Raw genomic sequence first — 24,657 nt, 5'->3', positions numbered from 1 at the left:
ATAGAGCTTAAAGGTTCTAAAAATGGCCCCATTGGTTTCCTCGTTAAATTTTCCTCCTTTAGCAACTCATGAAATTTAAAATAAAACGAAATAAACATCAAAATTTGCAGTTTTAGTAAAAAAGTTCATGCCCGACCGCTCTAATTGACTCTATCCACTGTGCGCCGCATTGCACCGCGCACAGTCGAGTCATAACAGATTTTGCTGATGATTATTCCAGGAAGATTCAATGTAAAAAATGCTGATTTTTCAGCACTATTTGGCAACTGAGAGTCGAGTGAACCAGCGGTAGTCATCTGACTCGATGTCCATCTCGCCTTATCAGAGCCCTACCAAACAATTAGGGTTGCCACTCACGTGAAAAACCGGGATAATTTCGGGAAAACTCAGAGAATTTTGGAATAACAGGGAATTTTCGTGAAAACTTAATTAAATCTGGAGGTAGATTGACAATGACAAAAGGAGGTAGACATGACCAAATGATGAATTTTTTTCAAGGAACTGTTCGGTGGTTTTAAATACATATTACTTGTGTCAAAATTATCTTTGAGTAATAAATTTGACTGTTTTTTTTTTTTTTTTTTTTTTTTTTTTTTTTACTTCCTTTATTTTAATGAATTCAACCTAACATATTAACTTAACTGACTTTTATCTTAGTGAATGTATTCTTTCCAGTTGTAGAACTGAACTTTTTCGGGTCTGTTTACAGTAAATAATTGAACGGGTTATTTGATAAATGGCGGAACAGCCAAAAGTCAAGTTTCGAGAAAGCATGAAACAACTTTATTTCTCCGACAATTCTTCATATTTAAGTTCAAAAAAATTAACACATTTTCTACATACATACCATCTGTAATAAGATCACGGTATTACGAGCAGAGTCTGAGAAATTACTTAAGCAAGAAATACAAAATTTTTAAATTTTGGTGGATACACCCTTCTTCCAAAAAACCTCTCAGGACTGATATTTTAGCAGTATGATGACAGTATAATAGCATGCATGTTCGATGACGATATTAAAAATTGTAGTTTGTGCCCTTATTCGTGGATTTTATGATGAAGAAGCACCCTACGCTAGGAGAGGTGGCTTAGAACTCACGCCCTTTGCTTCCACAGAATTAGATGTTAGATAAAAAAAAAAAAAAAAAAAAAAAAAAAAAAAAAAAAAAAAAGACGATTGAAGAGCAATTTCCGTAGAATTGCTATGTAGTGAGATGCATCTATACCCTCAAATAATGGTACTTCGTCGAAAACTCGATTTCTGAAAATTAGGTGGGCTTACCCTTCTTCAAATAATCATTTCAATTTTGTGATATGGTCTGAAGTATGCTTTTTTAATTTCTTTACCAATACTTTTATTTTTCTAAGTAATTTCTTCCGTTATTTTCCATGCTGTGCTAATGTATTACGACTCTAAACCACGAAAGTGTTTTGCTTTTCTTTTACTTTTCGCATTGGTTTTTTGTCTATTATTCTTTCTCTGTCCAGAAAAACATTTCTGCAGATTTCCCTTTCTTACCGTACCAATCCGCAAGAGAAAGTTTCCAAAGTGAAACAATTTTATCTTCTAACTTATTCATTTATTAAGTTAGTTTTCTATTTCGGTTATTTATTTTGCTTTTCCTTGTTTCAGATTGGGGCTGGCGTAGGCCGTTGTCGAGAATGTGAGCAATCTGTGTTCATAGCTCAACGATTAGTTATCAACGGTCACCTCTACCACAGAATTTGCTTCCGTTGCGCTCGCTGCAACTCCCAACTCAGCATGGCCAATTGCTATGAAACTCAGAATGCTCAATTTGTCTGCGAAACTTGTCCAGATGAAGAGTGTATCGACGGAAATAGGATAAAAGATACAGAAAGAGGTCATGCCAGCCCTACGCATAAAAAACATTTCTCTGATGTTCCTGTTAGTGATAATGAAAAATCAACAGATAATGATCAGCTCGCTTTAAATAATAGAAACAAAAGAATATCATTAGTCTCCCATCGGAAAATGCTGTTTGAAAATCTAGCCGGAAACGAAATGAATATTTCAAGCATGACTGACGATGCAAAAGCTACAAAAGCTGCATCCAAACAAAAGACAAATGATGTCATAACCGGAGATTTGGACCATGTCTTCATAAGTTTGAAAGATGAACTCACAGATGAAGTTGATCAAACTCCAGTTCCAAATATTCAACCTACTATTATTTCAGATAGCCATGATAAGTCATCAAAAATGGAGACACAAAATTTATCAAACTTGTTAGAAAACAAATGTAGCTCCAATGACTTTGACAACACTGATTTACCCATTTTAAGGGATAAAATTGATTCAGATGAAACACATGGTACTGGCTTTGCTGAAAAACTAGAAGAAAGCTCAAAAACAGCTTCAATTGCTCAAGATGTGAGTGTACATAATTTATCATATAATAAAGATGATCTTAATAGTCTTGAAAAAATTAAGCTAAAATCTAGTGATGATAGCTTACAGTCTAACAATGAAGGTATTGATAGTATTAATAGCATATATAGCAGTAGTAAGGATAGTAGTGATATAATTCTTAGTCTCGAGACGGTCAACTTAAATGATTCTCAACTAGACTCCAGCACCATCTGTAGTGATAGTGAAACTGCTGATGATGTGAAAGAAGTTAGCAATAAGTTAGATAGTGAAACTGCTAATGATGTGAAAGAAGTAAGCAGTAAGTTAGATAATAGTTTAGTTTCAACCAACCAAGAATTAACCGATGCAACAAGCACTGTGCAGAATTCTAATTCTGAAAGCACTTGTAACAACTCAGATGTTGTTTTACCAGAAGATGAAATTGTCGGTGAAAGGATTTCGCCCCTTGTTTTCCAAGAAGTCAATCACACAATATGTGATGAAACTTCCAATTCAGAGCAACAGTTTAACAGTGAATCTTGCTCAGCAATAGAGGAAATTGCTGAAGAATCAATTTCAGAAATTAAAGAAGCCTCCTCTGAGAAGAATTCATCAACTCCTTTAAAACCAAAAAGCTATCCAAAAGGTTTAAACCCCTTTGGAGACTCAGACGAAGAAGAAATAGAAGAGACAAAATTATCAGAGACGAAGCCAGCAACACTTCGGAAAAGCATAAATCCTTTTGGGTCTGAATTTGAAGAGGAAGATGAACTTGGTGAAGATCATCAAATGCCTGTACCCAAACCAAGAACTTCAATAATTCCAAAATCCTCCGCACCCAATCCTTTCCTTTCAGATGATGAGGTTTCGGACGAAACAGTCACTACTCCTCCGACACCCCTTGCCAGGTAAGAGCTATTTTCTGAAACTTAAACATGAAATTTCTCTTCAACTATCAGAATTTTGAAGGATTTTGTAAGCTGAATACGCTCTAATTTCGAGCATTTTGCAACTAGGTTCTCAGATCTGTAGTTATTAAAATTGGCTTTGATCTCCTATCTCCCACTAAATCAACCTTTTTAGGTAGGAAAGTACGAAAAAAAAACTTTTTCTTTGCGTTTCTTAAGCTTTGAACTTTTTCTCCATTAGAAAAGACTGCATTTAGAGAATTCCGCTAACTTCAAAGTATTTCTTTGTAAAAATATTATGAGAAAAATGATGGTATGATTTTAATAGCTTAGATAAATCTCCCGGTGTCTATTTTGAATCAAAAAAATTATTTATTTATTTATTAATTTTTTTTAATTTCCAATCACTCATTGATTATTTTTAACATTTTCATACATTCAAAGAAAACTTCAAAGATCGTCTTTTTTTTTCAATGATTTTTTTTATCTTGAGTGACTTATCTTTAAAGGTATGGTAGAACAACAAGAGCATTCAAAAAAGGTTTCAATGTTTTTTACCTATTACAGCACTGAGGGACTTAAAATCTGCAAAATGGTAGGGCTTCATTAACTCAAAAATTTTAACTTGTGCTGTTTTTGTTAAAAGCACAACTTTCTGCTCAACTACTTAAGAACTCATAGTCATTTGGTTTTTAAAACGACAGGAGCTCTTTTTTTTGTGATAATATAAATTTCAAATTTGTTGATGTAGGAAATTGCTACCAGAGGAGTCACCACTGACACCAAAATCTCTCACCTCCAGGCCTAGTAGACGAGGAAGCACTACCAGTATTGGATCCACAGTTTCCACTTCAACTTTATCTCCGCATAAGAAGAAACCCGCTCCTCCCCCTCCATCAGTTTTGGTAAGTCGGATTTTCCTTCCCTCCTGGTTGGTTATCTATTTTTCATTGGGGAGAATTTCTGTAAAAGTGACTTTAGCTCCTAGCATTATGGCAGCTCTGAACACTATGACAAAAACGATTAAAATGATTTTAAAGTTGGCGTAGATGAAGGAAATGACTCTTTTTGTAATTTAGACAAAAATATCTTTGAAATTGAACAAGTTACTGTGAATCTCATTTCACTAAACTTCCAAGTTCAATACCTTTATGCTGAAAAATCAAGCTTTTACATTAAATTTGTTTGCAAAATTAATTATGAGATGACTTTTATGCAAAATGAGTATGCATATCAATAAAGTAAATTTTCAAAAGTGTTTTTCTCAAAAAATATGTTTTGCTTGTATCCACCTGCTTTTCGCGGAAATTTGTTCAATTACAGTTATATACATTTTTCTTTTTTTCTCTTTTTTCAGTCCCCGAAATATCGAAAATCAAAGCAGGCACCTCCTCCACCGTCAATGTTACCTGTCTCTATGAACTCGTCTTCACCGTTACCCACATCACCATCCACCTCATCTCTCTCTTCACTATCTGCTCCTGGCTCGCCGAAATCATTGAACAAAGCTGATAAAGAATCAGCAAACAGACTTCAGCGAGCAGGTAAACATTTCATAATTGAATCTTTCTTTAAAACTGACCACGTTAGAAAGTTTCCAATTGTTGTAAAATCCTTTTCCAAAATTTTATTCTTGAGAAGCTGTAATTTTTTGTAGGTTTGAATTCTTTTCCTCCTATGACAAGAGAAAAACAAGTGGGAAAAACGGGAAACAAGGCTAAAATACAACTATAAAACACCCAAGACTTTTTGACTCAAAACTGAATCATTTTCAGTCAGAATAATACAACAAAAATTTAAGAATATCAATGAAAAAACCCGAGACCTACATGTTGGTGGCCAAACCTAAGAAAAACAAACGAATAAACTGATAACTACTGGTGACCAACACGTAGGTCTCAGGTTTTTTCATGGATATTTTTTAATTATTATTGTATTATTCCGACTGAAAATGACTCTGTTTTGAGTCGCAATGCCTCGGGTGTTCTATTGTCGTATTTTAGCCTTGTTTATTCCCATTCCCCCCCTTGTTTTTCTTTTGTTACCGTTGTCTCGGGCTGTGCCATAAAAATTTGTATCAATGTTCTCCTATGACCAGACCTGAGAGGCCCTGCTGAATTTTTAATCTTTTGATACTTTACTTGATTTTGATTTGGCGACCTTCTCTATAAATATATCATAAAATGTGTGTGTTTTTGAAGTTGGAAAAAAAAATCTTGAATCTCAGACACTACCTCGACTACTCCCAAGCAAGGTCGGCATTTGAATTGCACCGATTTGCTGTAAATTAAAGACTATTCCTGTAGCATCTACGATAAAGTGAAGGTTTTTGGTCAAAAAAACCACATTGTAGGAGCAAACAAGAAAATTTGTTCAGCTGCTGCATAAGCTGCATGTTCTCTCATGAAGTTTTAGATGTTGAAATCAAAAATGATTTTTTTGTTTATTTCTATAATGCACATATTTTTTCCGGAGAATTTTATTTTCCTTGAATAATCTAGATTCCTGGTGAATGTTTCGACTATTTTCGGCTAAATTGACAGGAAATCTAGGAAAACAAAAGTCGATTTCAGAATAGCTTCAAAAATCTACAAAGAATTGGAATAAATTTTTTCAACAAAACCAGAAAGAAAATCTTTTTGTCGTCGAGTATGAAAGCAAATCAGGACTAAGAATATTATCTCATGTTTCAGAGAATGTTGCTTTCGAACCTCACAAAAGTATTTGTGGTCAGTGGAAGCGCAAAAAAGGGCCAGCTCCACAGAGACCTATACCAATCAAGCGCCAAGTAAGAGAACCGATTCGTCTGGATCAGATCAAGCAAGAACTGGCAGATATTGAGATCAAGCAACAAGAATTAGAAAGGCAAGGAGTGAAGTTGGAGCAGTCTATCCGTGATCGATCGGCAGATCAAAACGTTGCTCCTGCTGTCGAAGACATGATGTCACAGCTGTTTGAATTGGTTAATGAGAAGAACGAGCTCGAAAAACGGCAATCAGAACTCACATACTTGCGACGGCAGCACCATCTTGAGCAAGAACATGCAGATTTGGAGTATAGCATTCGTTGTTTAATGTTATGCCCAGAAGCAAACAAGACTGATTCTGATAAGGAACTAGAAGAACAGTTAATTCAAAGGTGCGTAAGTGTTTCAATTGCAATTATCAGAAAGAGTATAAGAGAATATGAAGAACACAGGCCCTCTGGGAAAGAAATCTCTTTGTTGTAGTTCTTTATCAGTTATGCATTTTTTTAAATCTCTCAACTCCATGATGATCTCCTGACAATACGATTTCTCTGTTAAATAACATCTGTTCATACAAATATTTATTTCATGTTTTATTTGTTGATTTCCATCTGCTTTAATTTCATTGTTTATTTTCACAAGATAAATGTGAAACTGGAAAAACGCATTCAATGGTTTGCAACACTGTAGACTTCCCGTCATATTTCAGTTTTTATCAGAAAAATGCTTGACGTCTTGTCACATTTTAATGAAGAAATACGCTTTGAGGCACCATGTCACGTTACGGTGGAGATAATGGGAATGAGATTCCACTTTGTAAGCTATCAGATGGATTTCTTCATTTTTCTCACTCTGAGTAATCAGTATTCGAAACAGCAAGAGTAAATTTAGGAGAGCAAAAAGTTAATGTTTATTTTTGGGAGAGCAAACCTAGATGAATAACACTGGAAATATGTTGAGGCAACACGACACTCTTCATTCACTTTAAAAGCCAGATTACAAAGTCGGAAATATTGCTCTTGGTAAAATATCATAGCATTACTTGCAAGAGTTTAAAAGAAGACATGTAGTCATAGCTAAGTTGCTGAAAAACAAGAACTAAGGTTCCTGAAGCCAAGGAGAGGCTCTGTGGCCTGGAAACTGTAATTGTTATGTCGCATTGCATCAGCCATCCGGTGCACAGATAAAAAAGATATTAAATAAATGAGATGGTGTATCAGATTGTATACAAGCACCGGCTTAAGGTCTAAAATACTGGACAAGCTGGGATGAAGAAAGTGACAGAAAAAAGGACAGAGAAAAGGATAGACAAAAACTCTGTCTTAGGGAGAATTTTGAAGAAAATGTTGCATAACTCGTCGGGTAGCAGAAATTTTAATCCAAGTTTTTGCAGATTCACCATCAAAATATGACAGGCCACAAGATAAGGGACCTTAGTCCACAAAACTTAAAACTAAGTTATTGATACCAAAGCACAGAAATCTTAAAATCTGATTTTTTTACTCAACTTGACAAAAATTGCCTCCGAGAAAATTTCTCCACCATGAACCTTAGGAAGAAGAACCCTAGTTAGGTTCCTTTTACCATGGATGGTCTAAAATGTATTGATCATTTCGGGTTGACTTAAATTTCTGAAAACATTAAGCCACTGATTGGGAGAGACCTCTCTTGAAGAAAATTGCTTTTGAGAGACAAAACACTGAAAGCTCCTTGAATGCTTTTCAAATTACTTCTGTACCTCGGATGAGCCAGTTTTAAGCCCTCAAAAAGAGATTAAATTCAACCTTTACTCATATGCTCTTCATTTTTTGAGGACATTTCATGCTTGAAGAAAAATATATGATCTTTTACGATAATTTGGTGTCTATTTTGACCAAATCAAAAAACCAAGAACTCTGATGTGCATTACTTTACTGCCTGATTCTTTTAAGCAGGATCCACTACAAGTTAGATGCTCTGGAGCAAGATTATTGCATGTCTACTTTTAAGTCCTTTTTTCTTTTTTCGTTTTAAGCATGTTTGTATTTCTTTTTTTAGACTTGTGGAGGTTGTTGAAAGGAGGAATGAAATCGTCGAAAACTTGGAGGTTGATCGGCAGAAAGAAATAGAGGAGCAGAAAAATAATACAACTGTGGAACTTTATTCTTTAGGCAAGTAGTGGAAGTAATTTCAGAATGCATGTAAACAAATGAATCGTTTAATTTGTTTTCCAATCTGATGGGTAAAACGATTGCAGTAGAAAAACGGAGGAAACTTATTTTCCACCTGTGTTATTAATAGACGCGAAGAGTTTTCTCAAAACCAGCAGCATTTACATGTCAGAAAAGTTATTTTTAACTCTGGGATGGTGCATGCTCAATGCTGGCCAAAATTTCAGCAATATGCATATATGCCTTGCTCATTAGAAATAGAAAACAGATCTTCCAAACAATCTCATCACCAAATGAAGTGGCTGTGCAAAAGCGTCCGTTGTCCAATACAGGGTTTCATAATTGAAGTGGTTTCTTTTGCCCCACAACACTGATGAATAAGATCAATCTCTTTAGTGAACGATCAGGTAATACTCAGGGGATTTTTTATAAAATTGTTCAACATCCCTAACATCTTAACCCATCTTGTGTCGGTAAGTTACAATGAAATTGTCCACTCAAATTCTGAAACACTGTATTGGACATCAGCCGTTTTTGCACAAGCGGATTCAAATCACATATACATAATTCGAAGACTTTCAAGTACCTAGGCTTTGTAGGCAATTTATATGAATATTTGTACAACCTCATAATTTCATGTTTGCTTGACATATCGATGGCTTAACTGCAAAACCGTGGAAGAAAAAAATAAATGAATATGATAAAAAATAAAAAAGTGGCGACAAAACTTTTGGCCCTTTAGCTAAGAACGCCCCTGAAGTGAGACACTTTTAAGACATGACTTTCAAGCTCACTATCCTCTTTCTAACTCAGTTTCCAGTGTCAGCTTTTCAGCCTCTGAGTGAAGGCTGTCGAATGATTCCTTAATGAGGATTCTTTTTGACACCAAATCATAATATCTAGCATTTCCTGCACCCTTTATACCCTGTGTTAGGCTACTGTATGCTCTACGCTATGCTCTAGCTCTGTGGCATTTCAATTACTGAGGCTCATTTGAGTGGTACAATACATTTTTTACCTTTTTATTTTTAACCAGTGTCTCTGTTTGATTACAGGCTCATCAACAGATGGGGATGCCAGCTCCAAAGACAAAACTCTAAAAAAGAAGGAAAAGAAGGCTAAGAAAGCAAAAAAGATGAAAAAAACCGAGGGGGATACAGACAAAGACGCCGATACTTCCGAGTCAAGTAAAAAGACCAACAGGTTAAGTTGGTTTGGAACGCTAAAACATTTACCCAAAAAAATTTGACCGTTCTCAGTAACTTTCTTTGACTCAACACACCAAAGTGTTCTGTTCAGTCGTAACTCGTAAGTGACATATAGTTAAAAACTTTTACACCTTGTTGCCTGCCATTAACTTTTGCTCATATTGTAATATTTTTGTCATTAGAATAAGTTTCTCTTTCCTTTCCATTATGAAATAAGCAGAATTTTCTCTCACTTAAATGGTTGGCATGTAGTCAAATGTTAGAAAATATATGATTCAATTCACGCAGTTCAAAAATTGAACCTAGTAATTTCTTCAATTTCTCAGAACAATCGTCAGCTATGATAAAAACTGTCTGTTAAAATAAAAACTTGAAGACTGAGATTATACTGCTGTATTGTATCAATAATTGAGTACACTGTCCTCAAAAGAAATGTTTTCCTCGAGTTAATAGCAAATAATTAGGTATTTTTATTTGGATCTTAATCCGTCCGCTCAATTCATGCAGTTGTGATCTATTTAATAATGTGCCTTTGCAATGAACACATTTTGTCACTTATAGATTGAAACAAAAAAATTTCTATCAGTCGAATAAATCACTGAAATTTTTACAAGAATAAACTTCACTTTTACTCTGTCAGTGAACCATTACAATTTACAAATAGGCTGTGTTTGAAATTAATGTATTTTAATTTACTCAAAATAATTTATTAGGTATTCTTGCGATGTGAGGATATATTTGATCGGGGATGGGTCACTACAATCCAGTAAATCTAGCTCAAAAGAAGGCCAAATGTCAGACAAATCATTACAAACTTCTTTTTAGTTTTAAAATTGATCTCTTGCATTTTTTTGTTTGTTTGATGCATATTTTTTGAATTATAAAGGAAGAATCGTTTGGAGGTCTTTTTTGAAAATCGCCTTCAGACGCCATTTTCAAATAGAGCATTTTGACCACTTTTGGGATTGAATTTTTTTTAATATTTTTTATATGTCTTATTGGGACCCCAAGAACTCTTTACACCGAAAGAAAACAGTTTGTGCTAATTTTTCCAGGGTTAAATTCTAGATTTACTAAACCACCAAGTGAGTCTCCTAAAATCTGTCCATAAAATTATGCACCTAGAATGAGGTCCTGTTTTTCAATTCCCATACAGCCTCGCAGAAAAAATTAAAGAAATGGTAACTATAACTAAGCTCTAAAATTCTCGGCCCATCCTTATACGAGCTTTGTATATCCGATCACAAGTTCCCTCTTTTTTAATTTATTTAACTTATATTAATGTATTCGTAGGTTTATTAGTTACTTCTTTGCAAAAAATTTGAGCTGACTTCATTTCTTAACTGTAGCCTTATGTTTTCGGCTGTTACAAACTTCCTGCGAGCCAAACAACCAACGTTAAATGTCATACCTTTATTTTTACAGCTTTTTAGTTTGATCTTATGCACTTATGAGGATCAAGAGTTGTTAGTTATTTATTTCAGCTAGATTGTAATATCTGCTCTTATCCTCAAACTATTCTTACTTCAGAATGCACAATTTTCTAGATTTTTCTATTATGATGGCCTTGGTGCAATTTCATCTATGTTAAAAATTTGTTTGTATAAAGTGTAAGACTACTTATGCATCAATGAAGCTGTCAATCAGTCACAGGTGAATTTCAGGGTCAAATTTATTGGTTGACTAAAAGAGTGAGATGGAAAATTAACCATCTTGAACCTTGCTTTTTGTTCCAATGCCCAAATAAAAAAAAAACATCCTCTTTTGCTCTCCAATAACCGGACGAGACTCTTGAATGCCATGTACATTCAGACTTGCTGCAAATGCTAATTGGTTGACAAAAAAAGTCCCTTCAAGTGAGTGAATGATTATTATCAGAGGATAGGTCTCTAATACAACTATCGCCTCTTTGTACCAGTTTTTGATGTGACATCTTCCAAGATTGGTGAAGTGGAAAATCTGCTACCACTTCAAAGCGTTGTAGACACCGTTTTTCTTTCTGTTGATTAATTCCTTTTTTACTACCCACTCCTCTCACCTCTTTTGCTCTTAGTGGATCAAGCATCACATTTTAACATTGAATATTTTTTGTACCCGGACTTTCTATTGTTACCACACAGTTTATGTAATTTTGTAAATAGACTTTGTTACAAAAACAAAATGACTAAAAGCATTACTCATTTTCTTCATTACTCAAACTTAATGGAAAATTTTATCCCACATTTTAAGGAAAACACAAGAAAGGGAGAGAAAAACACCAAGAAATGTGGCCCAAATTGTATGGAACGAGGTCGTAAAATAGTGCTGGGTTCTCACCATTTTGCGGGGGGCACAAGGCTTAAAAGTTCAAAAATTTTGAGCTCTAAGGAGTACAAGACTAAGCGACGGTAGATGGCACGAGGATCAAACTTTTGTGTCATGCGTCGGGTTATATTCACGATGGTTAGGGTAATCTAGAATAAAGGCGGGTACTGGCATTCCGGTCTTACGCGGAGAAGCGATCGACCAATAAAAAAAATGGACTATCCAAGAAATTCATTCTGGAACCGTCCTGTAAGAAACTATTTGAGCTGGATAGTCCACTATCTGAATGGTCACGCGATTTGAAGTGCGTAAAAACAGTCCATCAGCGAAGCATTGGTGGGATTCTTGAGGTAAATTTCTCAAAAATTTACCATAATAATTCGCTGAAACTTTAAAAATTCAAAGATCAAAATGCTGATAAAATCAACATAACTTAAAAAAAAAAAAACTGTCTGAAATTCGAGGAAAAACAGACTAACAGCATTGCGCATTTAAGTATACGTGATTTTGAACAATCTGGACAAGCAGATAGTCCATTTTTGGCGATGCAAGTACCCGCTTTTATTCAAGGTTACCCTAATGACGACATTCCGATGCCATCTTGGATTTTGCAGGATGCTAAGGTGGGCTCACTGACGAGAGTCATATGCTGCTTAGGTCTATGAAGATCCAAAATGCTGTAGATCTCTCGACGTGACCTCAGCTGTATATTCCAATGCATCCGCCTGAGTTAAGCACTATCCTTCCTCAGTTTTGTACCGACACTCATTAGATTTCTCCAGTCTCATTAGACTCCAAATTTTTTACTCTAAGTGAAATTTTTGCTTTTTGGCCTTGTTTTCCCTGCAAAATAGTGTGGACCCAGCATCATTTTACCACCTTATTAAGTAAAATTGCATCGATATTGAAAAATATAAAATACTGAACTTTATTGAAAAAAAGAAAAAACACACATTTTGCAGGTAAAAAGAGTACATAAAAACTCAAGGAAATACAAAAAAAGAAGGTGTAAAAGTACCGGTGAGGTGTAGTATTAGGTTTATGTATAAATGTACAAAAAGGTGTTCCAGAAGTCTTGCCCTTGATCCTAGTATGATCGAACTTATGAAGTTGCAGAAATGACAGTTGTGCTAACTTATAGATAATTTCATCAGCTCCAAATACGACCCGAATTGAATTGAAAAAAAATTGCTGAGTTATGGCAATTTTTGGATGACATGTTCAAGTAACCCCTGAGAGATTTAGGAGAATCTGCAGGCTGGTGTGCTATTCTGAGGAAGGAAAAGGAGAAAAGATTCTGGAAAGAAGTGTAAAGACAAATGAGCATAGGAGGAGGGAAAGAAAATAAACCTTAGTACAAAAGGTCTCCTCATCTATCCCTGGTTTCCCCTGAGAATCATTAGTACCCCCTCATGACTCGGCAGGGTTTATTGAAAGGGCAACGAGTGTACTGCATGATAGTACAAATTTTTCATTTTCTTTAAGTAAGAAGGCGGAAACAAAGAAGAGCATAAGTAATTTGAGGTGGGTATTGTCTCGAAATCTACATAAAAATGGTTAATTGAAAAAGAAAGTGAGTAGCTTTAAAATAAGAATGCACTTGATTCCCTTGCAATAAACATTGCTCATTTAACACTTCATTTTGAGGTGACTTCTATCTTAGTAAGCACTGCCTTAAGTTGAGAAACCATGAGAACACAAAGAACATCAGGGCATACGGGCATGAGCAAATTAATACATAATTTATAGATATGAATGCATAATTAGAGACAAATAGGCAATTGCAAAATTGACCCCTTGCCTAGGATTTTTTTTATTTTTGGAACATTAGAAGAACAATAGCCGCGCTTTGTGAAATCTGAAAGGCTGGGGGTGAAAAGAAATATATGAGAAGGAAAGAACCAGCAAGATAGAGATAGAGAGAGATTCCGAGATAGTTACCAAGATAGTTAGATAGTTAGTCTTAATTTGTTCTTACATTGAAAATAGGCTAATATTTACAAGGAAGCACAGCCGAATTTAACCTACACACTAAACTTATGATTGATGTTGACTTAAGTGCCTAGAAACTGAATACAAATTTATACATACTAATGATTCTAGCTATGGAATGTTATTAACTCTCTTCCAAAGTGAGAAAAGGGAGAGAAAAATAAAAAGAAACTTCAATGGGCCTGTAATAAGTTTACAAGACAATTCAAGGGAAGATGTATTCTCTAGAAAAAAGGCCCTGCAGAAATAAAAAATGGAGATGAAATTGAAATTAAAAAGAGCACAAAAGAAAAAATTAATCTTCACTAACGATCGGATGTTTAATATCAAGTTCTAAGATTGAACATAAAGATGCATTAGAATATACATTTAAATGGAATACAGAATGAGCAGAGTAAGGAAAGTTAGTTAGTTATTATAATTTTGAGACATTCAGCGACTCAGGCTATTAACGTCAGGAAATTAAAGTGTGTGAAAGGATAATTACATATATACATATTATATGACATGAAAAAGTATGCGTCCCTTCTGACGAGGAAAACTTAGGCAGAAATTAAAACATCCAATAAAACCTTCTGTACAGTAATTTGAGACATTATAAGAGTACATTATCATTCAGTTGGTAGGTGAAAGAGACAACCTGAGGACAAGGCAACTTGAAGTCTTAACATTGAATCTGACATTTTATATTTCAACTTACTTCTGTGGGCTTTAGACTGAGGAACCATCTGTAGATTCTAATTTAGAGTTTGCAAAGTTATAGCAAAACAATTCTGATAACTGCTGCAAAGTTACTTGGTTTTTCCGCCACTGGTTGATTTCACTCTCTCTGACGGCAGTCAGCATCTTTTCTTCGATGGTGTTTTCGATTACGAATCGATGAACGAAAGTTGGTCTGAAAAGGAAAATAAATGCTATTGATGAGCTTGATAGAATACTTGATTCAATTGGAAGTAAATTTCTGAAAACAAAATTTTGATGAGAAAAAATACAGCCATCAACTGGAAGTAGGTATTCTTGGATGCCTCAGTTGGCTTATGAAACGCTTGACATTTAAGGTTTGCAATAAATCAGATGTAAATTATTAAGGCTCGGGATGAAATGACGCAGCATCCCTGACTGCAGTGTTTTCCAAGAGGCCATGAGCTTTCATTCGTTTTAAATGAATCCAAGCGAAAGTTTTAAGCATCAATAATTCTGTGCTTCAACTACCACATCTTGAATTTCGTGTCAGGGGTGTCTTTAAAGTTTTATATTTTAAAATATAATGATATAATTCATTTCAATTTATCACCACGGTTTTCAAATGTTTTGCCACGGTTCATTCATAACCATCCACGACATGATTATTCCTGTTATCATGAAAATACCAAAATACCTTTTTTCATCAGGGAGGAATAGCAAAATCTAATCAAAAATCATGCAATTATCAACAAAATGCTAAAATTGTGCAGAAAGATGCAGACACAAGATGGCCAGCACCACTTCAGCTGGCACAGATCCAGCAGTCATGCATCTAAAACCTCAGGTGCTGAGCCTTCACACTTATGCCTGATACCATATTTGGCGTTTTAATTGATATCTTTGGGTCTGATTAGCACTCTACTTCAAGTTCCTAGCTCTGCAATCAATTTTTGCCAATACCTCTGCATTGATTTTTGAGTTGAAGTTCCCTTAAAGGCTGGAATGATCAACATCTTTAAAAAAAGCACCTTGGTTTGAACCTTATGCTTAAGCACTGCTGCGCCTTAATTATAGAATCTATGTCAATATGATAAGATAACCTAAAGATGATACATTGCATGATTAAGATAGGGGTTTGCCTTGTCTTATCATATCTACATAGATTCAATAATCGGCCTGGAGCAGTATCATAGGCTGTCAGCACGTATGTGTAGCTGATGACAACAGTGCCTAGGTTTTGAACGTTTTGAAATGCATGTTAGCTACACTGGTACAGTGCTGCTAGCACTGTGCTGGTCAGGAGAGGCACACACTCACAACCTGCTGTAGATGTCGTAACAATAAATAGCCCTACGCAACATTACCTCACAATAAAACTCAGAGAACAAAAGCTTGTAAGAGAAGATTACTTACTTGGTTTGCCCCATTCGATGTACTCTACCCACTGCCTGCAATTCATCTGAAGGATTCAAGACTGGTTCAACGAGTATAATGTGAGTTGCTTCGATCAGGTTCAACCCTTTGGAGCCAGACCGGTATTGCAGGAGGAGAACATTCATATCTTTCATAGTTTTGAAGTTTTTGATGCTATTTTTATGTTTTGGTCCTGATTTCAACCGTTGCGATTTGATACTATTTTTTTCAAAGCCTTCTTGAAGAATGTCTAACACTTTCTCCCATGATGAGAAGACTAGAATTTTGACACTGCTGTCTTCAGATGTCAAGGTTTTAACTAAATGAATGACACCAGTGATTTTTGTGGAGAAGGAACCTATCACTTTGTCGTCATCCTCCCTTTGCTGACAGTCCACATATGAGATCTCTGCAACTGGACCTTTCTCGCGGCAAATGGCACATTCGACATATTCTTTCGACGTAGACATGGACAGCATGGCAGGAATGCATACATAACAAATACAGTGCCCACAAACAAGCACGACCCATCTGTCTTTCATTTCGCTGCGACAGATAGGGCAGATGTTGACTTTGTCTTCGCTCTTTTCTTTTTGTAAATTTCTCAAATACAAAAGGGTTCCAGTTTTCTTTTTCAGGTTTTCGGCTGCTGCTTTACTTTCATTTTTTAGACGATGAAGCTCAAATTGTATTTGATTGGGATCAATGATATGAATATGATCCAATTTATTGCTAACTTTTTTTTGAGGGGTATCTGACTTCAAACGTAGCCTCAGTCTCATTTTAGCCATAACCAATTCATCGCAGCTCTGCACAAGCTCAGAATTTTGCGTCCAGAGTAGCCGCAAAGTTTTGAACTCTCGCTTGAGGCTATTCATCAGTTTCAGATGTTGCTTCGCACTATTTTGCCATTGAGCTGGGGCACTTTTGGTTCTTGCGAAATTTGATAGTTCTGTCAATACAATTAGATATTGAGAGTTTTTCCAACTTCCTTTCCAAGAAACTTCGAACACTTTTACTTGCTTCAACGCTTGCAAAGCATTTGACTCTTTGGAGGTGGATGGTTGGGCTTCTTCAGAGGTTTCTTTATCATCATCATCATCTTCATCCTCGACTTCAGCCAGAGCATTTGATTTGTTACCTTTACTGCTTACCATGAACAAAAGAGACTCGTAGGCTTGCAGGTTTTCCTCAATTTCACAAAGAGGGCAACTTTTGGCTGACCTCCTCGCTTTACGTAAATGACAACATAGGGCCTTGTGAACTAGATCTTCGGTTGCCGTGACTTCTAACGAGTGTAAAGCATCGATAATTGAGATCCTTAAACTATCTAGTTCTGCCAGCCAAATAGCAAGGTTTGCTTTTAGTCTGTCCTTCGAAGAGATTTTAGGAGCTATACTGATAAAACTCTCTGATATTTCGGCAAGAGCACTTTTGAGATGTGTTATGAGCTCTTTGGATGATGGCGCCCAGTCGATAACTTCAACCCACCATTCAGAGAAGCCAAGGGTTGAACCTCCACATAATGTTGCAATATCTGCTGCCAATGTTGCGACTTGTTGCTGTGTGTTTTTCATTACCAGCCTCCTTTTGTCTAAGTACTCTTTTTCCAATTTTGCTGCATCTTCTTTGGCTGTTGCATCTCGAAGTGTTGGTGCAATGTTTTCTGGTTTGAATTCTAATACCTCTGCCAAATTATGCAATGTGTGGATTTTTTGCAGAGTGTCCACAGTCAAACTGCCTTCGTAGTTCTGACAAAGTTGCAAAACTTCACGGTACAGCTCCACTGCATCACCTAACTGATCAATAATTATGTTAATTCCAGCCATTCCATTTAGTGTAGCAATGTACTGCCGCAAAAATTCTTCACTTTCGTTCTCTGTTTTCTTTACCATAACATCCAGTAAGTCAGTCATTGTCATAGTTGTACGACCTGCCAATAATTTTCCTCGAACAGCTTGTGGATGAGAACAGGCTTGTCGTAAGGATAGGAGGGGCTGTAATATACGACTAACTTCTTTTCGATCAATAGTTTGCAAGGGAATATTCAATGATGGATACTTTGACACTTTTGCCAAAAACTGTCCGGAGCATTCCTCATGTTGTCGCTGATAGAAGTGGCTTTCAATAGCTGAAAATTTCAACCATACGCTCTTTACCGTCTGTGGAGGTACACCAAATTCATCTAAAACTTCATGTTTGGAGTGTCTCCACATTAGACAACTCAAAAAGTACAGAAACTCATCACGTTTTTCTTTCAAAACTCGCCATTTCCTTAGGGAAGCCAATTCTTCAATGCCTAAAAATTCCATGAGACCCATGAGATCATCTACAGTTTTCTGAATTGGTGTGCCAGTAACTGCCCACCGATGGATAGCATGTAGACGTTTTGTCATTAAACTTGGTTTCGTATTTGACATTTCCACCATCTGAGCTTCATCGAGACAAACTCGCCACCACTGTACACAAATTAAAGGTGATTGAGGTGAAAAATAGCGTTTGGCATGTCGTAAACTACGCGTTGCGTTTTCATCATCACCAGATACATAATTCAGCTCTTTAGCAAGAGATTCGTATGTCGTTAAAAGAACATCATACTCCGCTATTGTACTTGGCTGAATATATCCACTTGTGCGCACTCCTTCGTACCTCAGAACTTTCAATGGGGGATTGGTGTGTTTTTCAATCTCTTCAACCCATTGATCTGCTATAGAAGCTGGTGAAACAATGAAAGTTGTCTTAGCTGGAATTGGTTTCTTTTTCAAAATACAAGATGGACAGAGATAGTCTTTCTTTTTCATTTTCTTGGCATTAAAACCTACACATGCTTTATGCTGGTAAAATTGACAATCTGCACATTGGATCATGTTACTCTCTGCTATATCATCACAAAAACAGTGTAAATTAGAAGTGGTTTCTTCTATGGACTTGCGACTTTTGGGCCTCACTTCTGCCAACAATTCCTCATACCATTTATTTAATTCTGCCCTTATGCTAGAGCCTCTTTGTTTAGAAGTGCTTTTTTTCTTTGCTGATACATCTACTGATAGGGTCACTGGTTTTTTCCCTTTACGAGATCGATTCACTTCGGAAACATTTTCATTGTTAAGAGATGAGTCTACGATGTCTGCTTCTGTATTGGCGCGCTTCTCACACAATGTAGGAGATGGATCCATGCTTTTTCTTTTCCGTCCTCTAGATTTCTTCTGGGGTTCTTGATTTATCATATCAATACACATTTTCTCATCTGTTTCTATTTGATCTTTTGGTACTTTTTCTTCATCATAACCGTTTTGGCTCAAAATCTTTAAGTTTGATTCTTCAAATGCTCTTGAGTTGGCCGATAAATCCACCACTTTTGTGTTCAAAGCAAACTCTTTATGGTTCAAAACTTCCTCTTTAACAACTGCATCTATTGAAGGAAGAAAATCCGATTTGTTCTTGCAAAGTTTTTTGTTTTGCAGAGAGCACCATTCCTCTGGAGCATCTTGAATGGGAGAATTTGAAGGCTCATTTTTACATGTGATAACATTTGTGCTAGGAGGGCTGGAGGGTTCATTTTCCATACAATGAACTTCTTTGGGCAACTCTGTTTTCTCATTGTAACTTTCTTTCTTTACAAAAGATTCTGGAATTCCTTGCTGCAGATGATCATGCTTATCTTCCCCAGAAAAGTTGGCAAAATTGGGTGCAGTTTTAGCATCAGAGATTTCTCCAGTGATGCCATCTGCACTATTGCTTTCACTATCAATTAGCCAGCTTTTACTCTTTCTCTTTCTCTGAGAGTGGGTTTTTGACAGGCTGCACTTTTCATCGACTGTTGCAGAGAGATCAGTTGGTGAACGACAGGTATCACTAGAGTTGATCAAAGAGTTTTCTGTTTCAGAGGCAGGTTCCTGCAAAAGAAAATAAATACACAAATTAATGCACTGTGGCAGCTTAACTACAAAAATAAACATACAAATACATTTGGTGGCTAAACTTACAAACCACATAAACAATTGATTATGGTGTCTCAAAATCCACTCTTATTTGATTACTCTACAGTAAAACAAGCCATTTTCATTCATGGCATTCCTGCAGACTGTTCTTGACCCTTTGTTTGTCACCCGCCCCATGTGTCTTGGCACTGTACTTTCAGATTCGATGCCCCCCTCCCCCCTTGGGCTGGCAGTTAAATAAAATAATTCGGGGGTAAATTCATATTACGTAACAAATTTGTCTGCTTGTGCAACCCCCATAATTAATTAAAAAACATTTGGCAGATCCCCTACCCCTCCGAAGTTTCTGAAAAAAGTAGGGGAAATTCAGATTTAAGTTGCATAGAATCTGAGACCTTAGGCATTACATTTCCACGAAATACTGTGAAAAAATGAGAAAGATAAGAAAAAGATAAGAACATGAAAGATATGATGAAGATGTTAAGTGAAAGATAAGATGATTGAATTCAACAAGATTCTAGATTGGACTACTTTTCACAATTAGGAACTACAATTTGTTGCTCAATCTAGATACAACATATTATGTGCCATTCTTTTCCCTCGGCAGATAGGTGCTTTTATGTATAAGCAAGAAATTGTAGTTCCTTATTGCAAAATGAAGTCCAATTTGCATACAAATTCTTGAGAGGGTTGAAAGGGTTACGTCAGACGCTGTGCTTAGCTTTCCTCAAGTAGTGCAGACTCAGAACCTCTCTACCCTCTAGGTGCGATGCACAACATATGTATGCTCTCTTACTGAAAACAGTAGCGACTTGCATAGCTATGCGTTCTTTATCATCTTGAGCGTGACTGAGACATCCTCTAGGTTTGTCACTATAGACATAGAGATACTTCTGAAGATACTTGATAATTACAAATGGATACTTCACCTCATCAAAACTCGTCCGAGGATTCAGAAGCATACAAGCAATGACCTCCACAGTCTTTCCTAGTCCCATTTCGTCTGCTAAGATACCGCCAGTAGGCAATTCAGTTGGACCGGAGGACAAGATATCATCTGTAAAGAAAAACGATGCATATTGAGAGGTGTAGTTAACAGCTAGCTGTAAGACTATTTATACCCTAAACAAAACAGCTCCTGTGAATTCTTCTCACTGAAGGTTTTCGAAATCTTACTCAGATTTATTTGATCATGGGCAAAACAAGGGGAGGGGAGGGTAGCTTAGCCTCTGTCTTTCATTCCATCAACTAAAGGCTCAATAAGTCCACTGTCCCCTGCCCCCCCCCCCCCCCAAAAAAAAAACCAGATATTTATTTTTAAAAAAAAATCATTTTCTTTACAGCCATTTCTTTCTGGTCCTTTTCAGATGTCTTCAGCCTGGTTACCCAGAGAAGAAATGGATAAGGTTTCCCATTATGCAGCCAAGATGAATTTTTCAATTTTTTCACAATCTTCGCAACAGCACTGAAGTTTAAGATCAGTTGCTGCGATGCAAGGGTTTACAACTGCACGGTTCTAACCAAATTGTCAACTTGCTCTGAATGCTGTGCAGGCTGAGAAAGGTTTATTTCTTTTCTTCAAGTCTCATTACCAACCACAGAATATTAGCACACTTCCACTCCTTAACTACATTTCCAAGAACTTATAGGTACTGATTTAACCTTTTTAAGAAAACAAAGTGGGTGAATAAAAATGTGACAACACTTTAAAGTTTAAGAAGAATGTTGTCATAGACCTCCATACAAAAACTGACAGCATTGTAAAAGTATATCCAAATTTTGATCACGACATTGTGTTGACTTTTTGGGAAAGACCCAAGGCTCTGAAGAAAATTGTGGAAGCCTCTCCGAAAAATAAGCTAGCCTAGAATAATTTGCATTCCTACTACTGAGCTCAATTAACAAAATGCTGAGACAAAATTCTGTGTTATTCAAATGCAAGTCCATCAGACACTAAACTGAAGCCACTGCCATGCCACAATGAAATTTTTCGTCCAGAATGGTGTCAGCAATAGCAGCTTTGACAAGTCATCTGCTCAGTTTTGCACTTTGTTTCAACTTATTTCAGACAAATTTCTAGAACCTTGCATTGTTTGAAAACATCATTTACAAATGATACTCCCAATTTAAGTAAATTTAGCTGGTTATTCAAACCTTTTTTGGCAATTTGGTGATTTTTGAATTGATGAGTGGAGCACCATGGAAAGCACTGATCTCATTTACGACTAATTTAAATGCCTTGAATGGTCGCAGGATTATGGAAAAAACATTGTAATGATGGATTACACACCACTGCCAACTGAAGAGTTTTGGATCATAATAATCTCAAACTGATACACCTCTAGGTGCACCCACTGACAAATTGCACCAAAGTTTCCTGATGATTCTTTTGAAAATAAAGATTGCTGAAAGCAAAGGTGTTGAATTTATTTTTATCCTCATATTCTCAGCTTCAATTTAGTGCACTGGTTTGAAAATTCTGATCGACCGGTTAGCAAGAAAATTCTATTTTTTTTAAAAATACCAACATTTATAGGGCATGTTCACGAGCAAATCAGATGTCAGTTGTCAGAATCTCGGCACCTCTTGCATTCATTCACGTAGGCTACCACTAAAACCGAGCCTGCCCAGATAGTACAACAATGAACAAACCATCATCTTCGCAACTCTTACTAGGTTTGCACACACTAGCAATGGAACAAAAACAACGATGCGGATGTTGTCCACATGCTGGGGGTAAGGACTTGTCTCTACAATATTGTAACTGGCAGGGTGCTCTTCAACCTGAGAGCAGTGGGTACTTTCCGACTCTATAGCAGTGAGTGTTCAATGAACTAAGTAGCTCTCTTTCCTTCATCCAAGTATCCAGTCTGTAGATGGCTGCATTTCTTTTTTTTTTTACTACTTCAAGTATCCTACAAGGGTTGATCCTGTGCTTTTAATGTCCCCTTCCATACCTACGGAACAATCGGTCCCTGGCAACCATTGCTTGAGACCATTAAACTCGGGTTACCTAACCTGGCATCGAACCTGGGACCTCCCGATCATAGAGCTAGCACTACAACCACTACATTTGAGCATAAGCATCTTTGATGCTTTGAAATTTTTTGCCTTGAACTTCATCTTTTTAGAGCTTCCCTAACTTATACTAAAAGAAATGAGATTAATAACTTTCTTACCTATAGTTACTTTTTTTGATTCTCTTGACAACATCCATCGTACGGCTTTGCACTGATAAGGTTTCAGAGTAGGGACCAAGTGGGGATGCTGTGGATCTGGGGTATCTGAAAATGACTCTTGGTGTAAGTCTTGAACAGAAGCATATAAATTGTCGATTTCATTATAAATGTCATCGCATTCCGCCATTACTCAAAGGTGGACTGAAAAAAAAAAAAACAGATATGATACATCAAGCAGGACTCATCAAGCACTATGGATAGAATATCATTACAAGTAATGCTGGATAACAGAGTCTACAAAACTAAGCACCCAATGGTTTCTGATGGGTCTTCACTCGTTGTGAAGTTTCATGTACAATGATGACATGATGGCTATGTTAAACTCCTACAGGCATCTTAAATTTTAGTTTACTAATAGGACGACCTCTTGAGGAAAAATTTTAACCAGCAGAGAAAAATATGAAAAGAAAAGAAAAACCAGGTGAAATGAGGTCGATGAATGCTCTTTCCTTCCAAAGGAAAGCAACCAGGAATCTCTATTGAAATTCCCTGTGAATTTTCTTCACTTGCTCTGAGAAGATCACTCAGAATCTATTGGAAGGGAAAATTCTAATTCATTTTCCCTAAAGAAAACAAAACATGATTAGAGACGCCCAAACTTCCATAAAGGCTTTTTTTTAGCGATGGAACGCGATGGATCGGGTTTTTTGCAGTTCGGGCCGGTTTAACCAGCCTAACCGCGCCCTGAACCCACCTCGGAAGAGTGGTCCAAGCGTTTCACTGAGACGGATGGAACGCACTGGAATGTGCCAGTGGAACAGGATAAAAAAGTGATGGGTTCCGTAGCAATGCTCTGCAGTACGGATAAAAAAAAGCCCTCTACATAGACAAGTATTCCCTGAATCTAGGCATTGATCTACCCTAATTTCTTACTGTACAATGACTCATCTTGGCCATTATTATACATTAATAACAAGAAGAAGTTCGAAAGGATAATCTGTTTTAACGTATTGGTAAATACTGTGCTGCAGATTGATTTACCAACATTGATCATCATTTACCAATATTGATCTCACAGCCGGTAATAGGTAGGTAATAATGGGAAGCAATGCTATCAGCGACACTAACTGGCATGGAAAAATAACTAAAGATTAGACTAATTGATGATGCACGATACATATTTAAAATCATATGCGCAACGCAAATAACAAACAATGATAGTCTCCAAAAATTGGACCCAACTGCTTTGCACTGTAAAAACTAATTTACCTAGGGCTCAGTTACAGTGAGAGATGCAATTATAGTTAGGAACTGTCAAACCCATTTTGCTCGTACGTTAAATCTTGATCATTACAAAACAACACTCAGTGAGACGCTTACCTTCCTGGGTACATCATTCTATTGTGATTATATTGTTATTATGAGTTGGAAAAACTAAAAAACGAAAGATTTCGAATTATTATACTTACTTACATGCAGATATGCACTTAGGTGAAGTGACAATGAGACAGTTGACTCATATGAAAGCTGCAAAAAACTTACAATAATTTCACTATAGAACTTTGTTCTTTTAACTTCCTGCAGTTACTTATTGAGGTTGAGGTTCCACAACTATTTTTATTAGACGAGATACTTTAAATTCATTTAAATAGTTTAAACTCGGCTCTCGGCCATCGTCCCGTCGGGATGTTTTGTTTGTTTGTTTTGGTTTGACTAACATAACCTCCAAAACCTTACAGTCGAGTAACGAGCCGGTGTTCT

At 36.4% G+C, this 24,657-nt stretch overlaps 2 protein-coding genes across 8 annotated transcripts in view; one reads left to right on the top strand and one right to left on the bottom strand.

The window, feature by feature from the left end:
• Positions 1-11,544, top strand: part of LOC109044758 (uncharacterized) — a 91,992-nt gene extending 80,448 nt beyond the window's left edge. For all 6 annotated transcript variants that reach the window (XM_072303156.1, XM_072303159.1, XM_072303163.1 and 3 more), the window contains 6 exons: positions 1,634-3,279; positions 4,031-4,184; positions 4,637-4,823; positions 5,973-6,417; positions 8,063-8,175; positions 9,231-11,544. In XM_072303156.1, the coding sequence (XP_072159257.1) occupies positions 1,634-3,279; positions 4,031-4,184; positions 4,637-4,823; positions 5,973-6,417; positions 8,063-8,175; positions 9,231-9,424 (2,739 nt within the window). In that variant the 3' untranslated portion in view covers positions 9,425-11,544. The remainder of the gene's footprint in view (positions 1-1,633; positions 3,280-4,030; positions 4,185-4,636; positions 4,824-5,972; positions 6,418-8,062; positions 8,176-9,230) is intronic.
• Positions 11,545-12,591: 1,047 nt separating this feature from the next.
• Positions 12,592-24,596, bottom strand: LOC109044761 (E3 ubiquitin-protein ligase SHPRH). 2 transcript variants are annotated; one of them, XM_019062610.2, is made up of 5 exons: positions 24,370-24,596; positions 22,897-23,097; positions 20,647-20,774; positions 15,777-19,672; positions 12,592-14,574 (listed from the first exon to the last, which is right to left on the bottom strand). In XM_019062610.2, the coding sequence occupies exons 2-5, from the start codon at positions 23,081-23,083 to the stop codon at positions 14,391-14,393; spliced, it is 4,395 nt and encodes a 1,464-aa protein (XP_018918155.2). In that variant the 5' UTR covers positions 23,084-23,097; positions 24,370-24,596; the 3' UTR covers positions 12,592-14,390. The 2 variants fall into 2 exon arrangements, with proteins under 2 accessions (XP_018918155.2, XP_072159249.1); XM_072303148.1 differs by having other exon boundaries at positions 24,366-24,561.
• Between the last annotated feature and the right edge of the window lie 61 nt (positions 24,597-24,657).

The sequence above is a fragment of the Bemisia tabaci genome, chromosome 1 (assembly GCF_918797505.1).
Source record: "Bemisia tabaci chromosome 1, PGI_BMITA_v3".
Lineage (NCBI taxonomy): Eukaryota > Metazoa > Arthropoda > Insecta > Hemiptera > Aleyrodidae > Bemisia > Bemisia tabaci.
The sequence above is the reverse complement of the archived record's forward strand: the minus strand, read 5'-3'. Positions and strand labels throughout refer to the sequence as shown.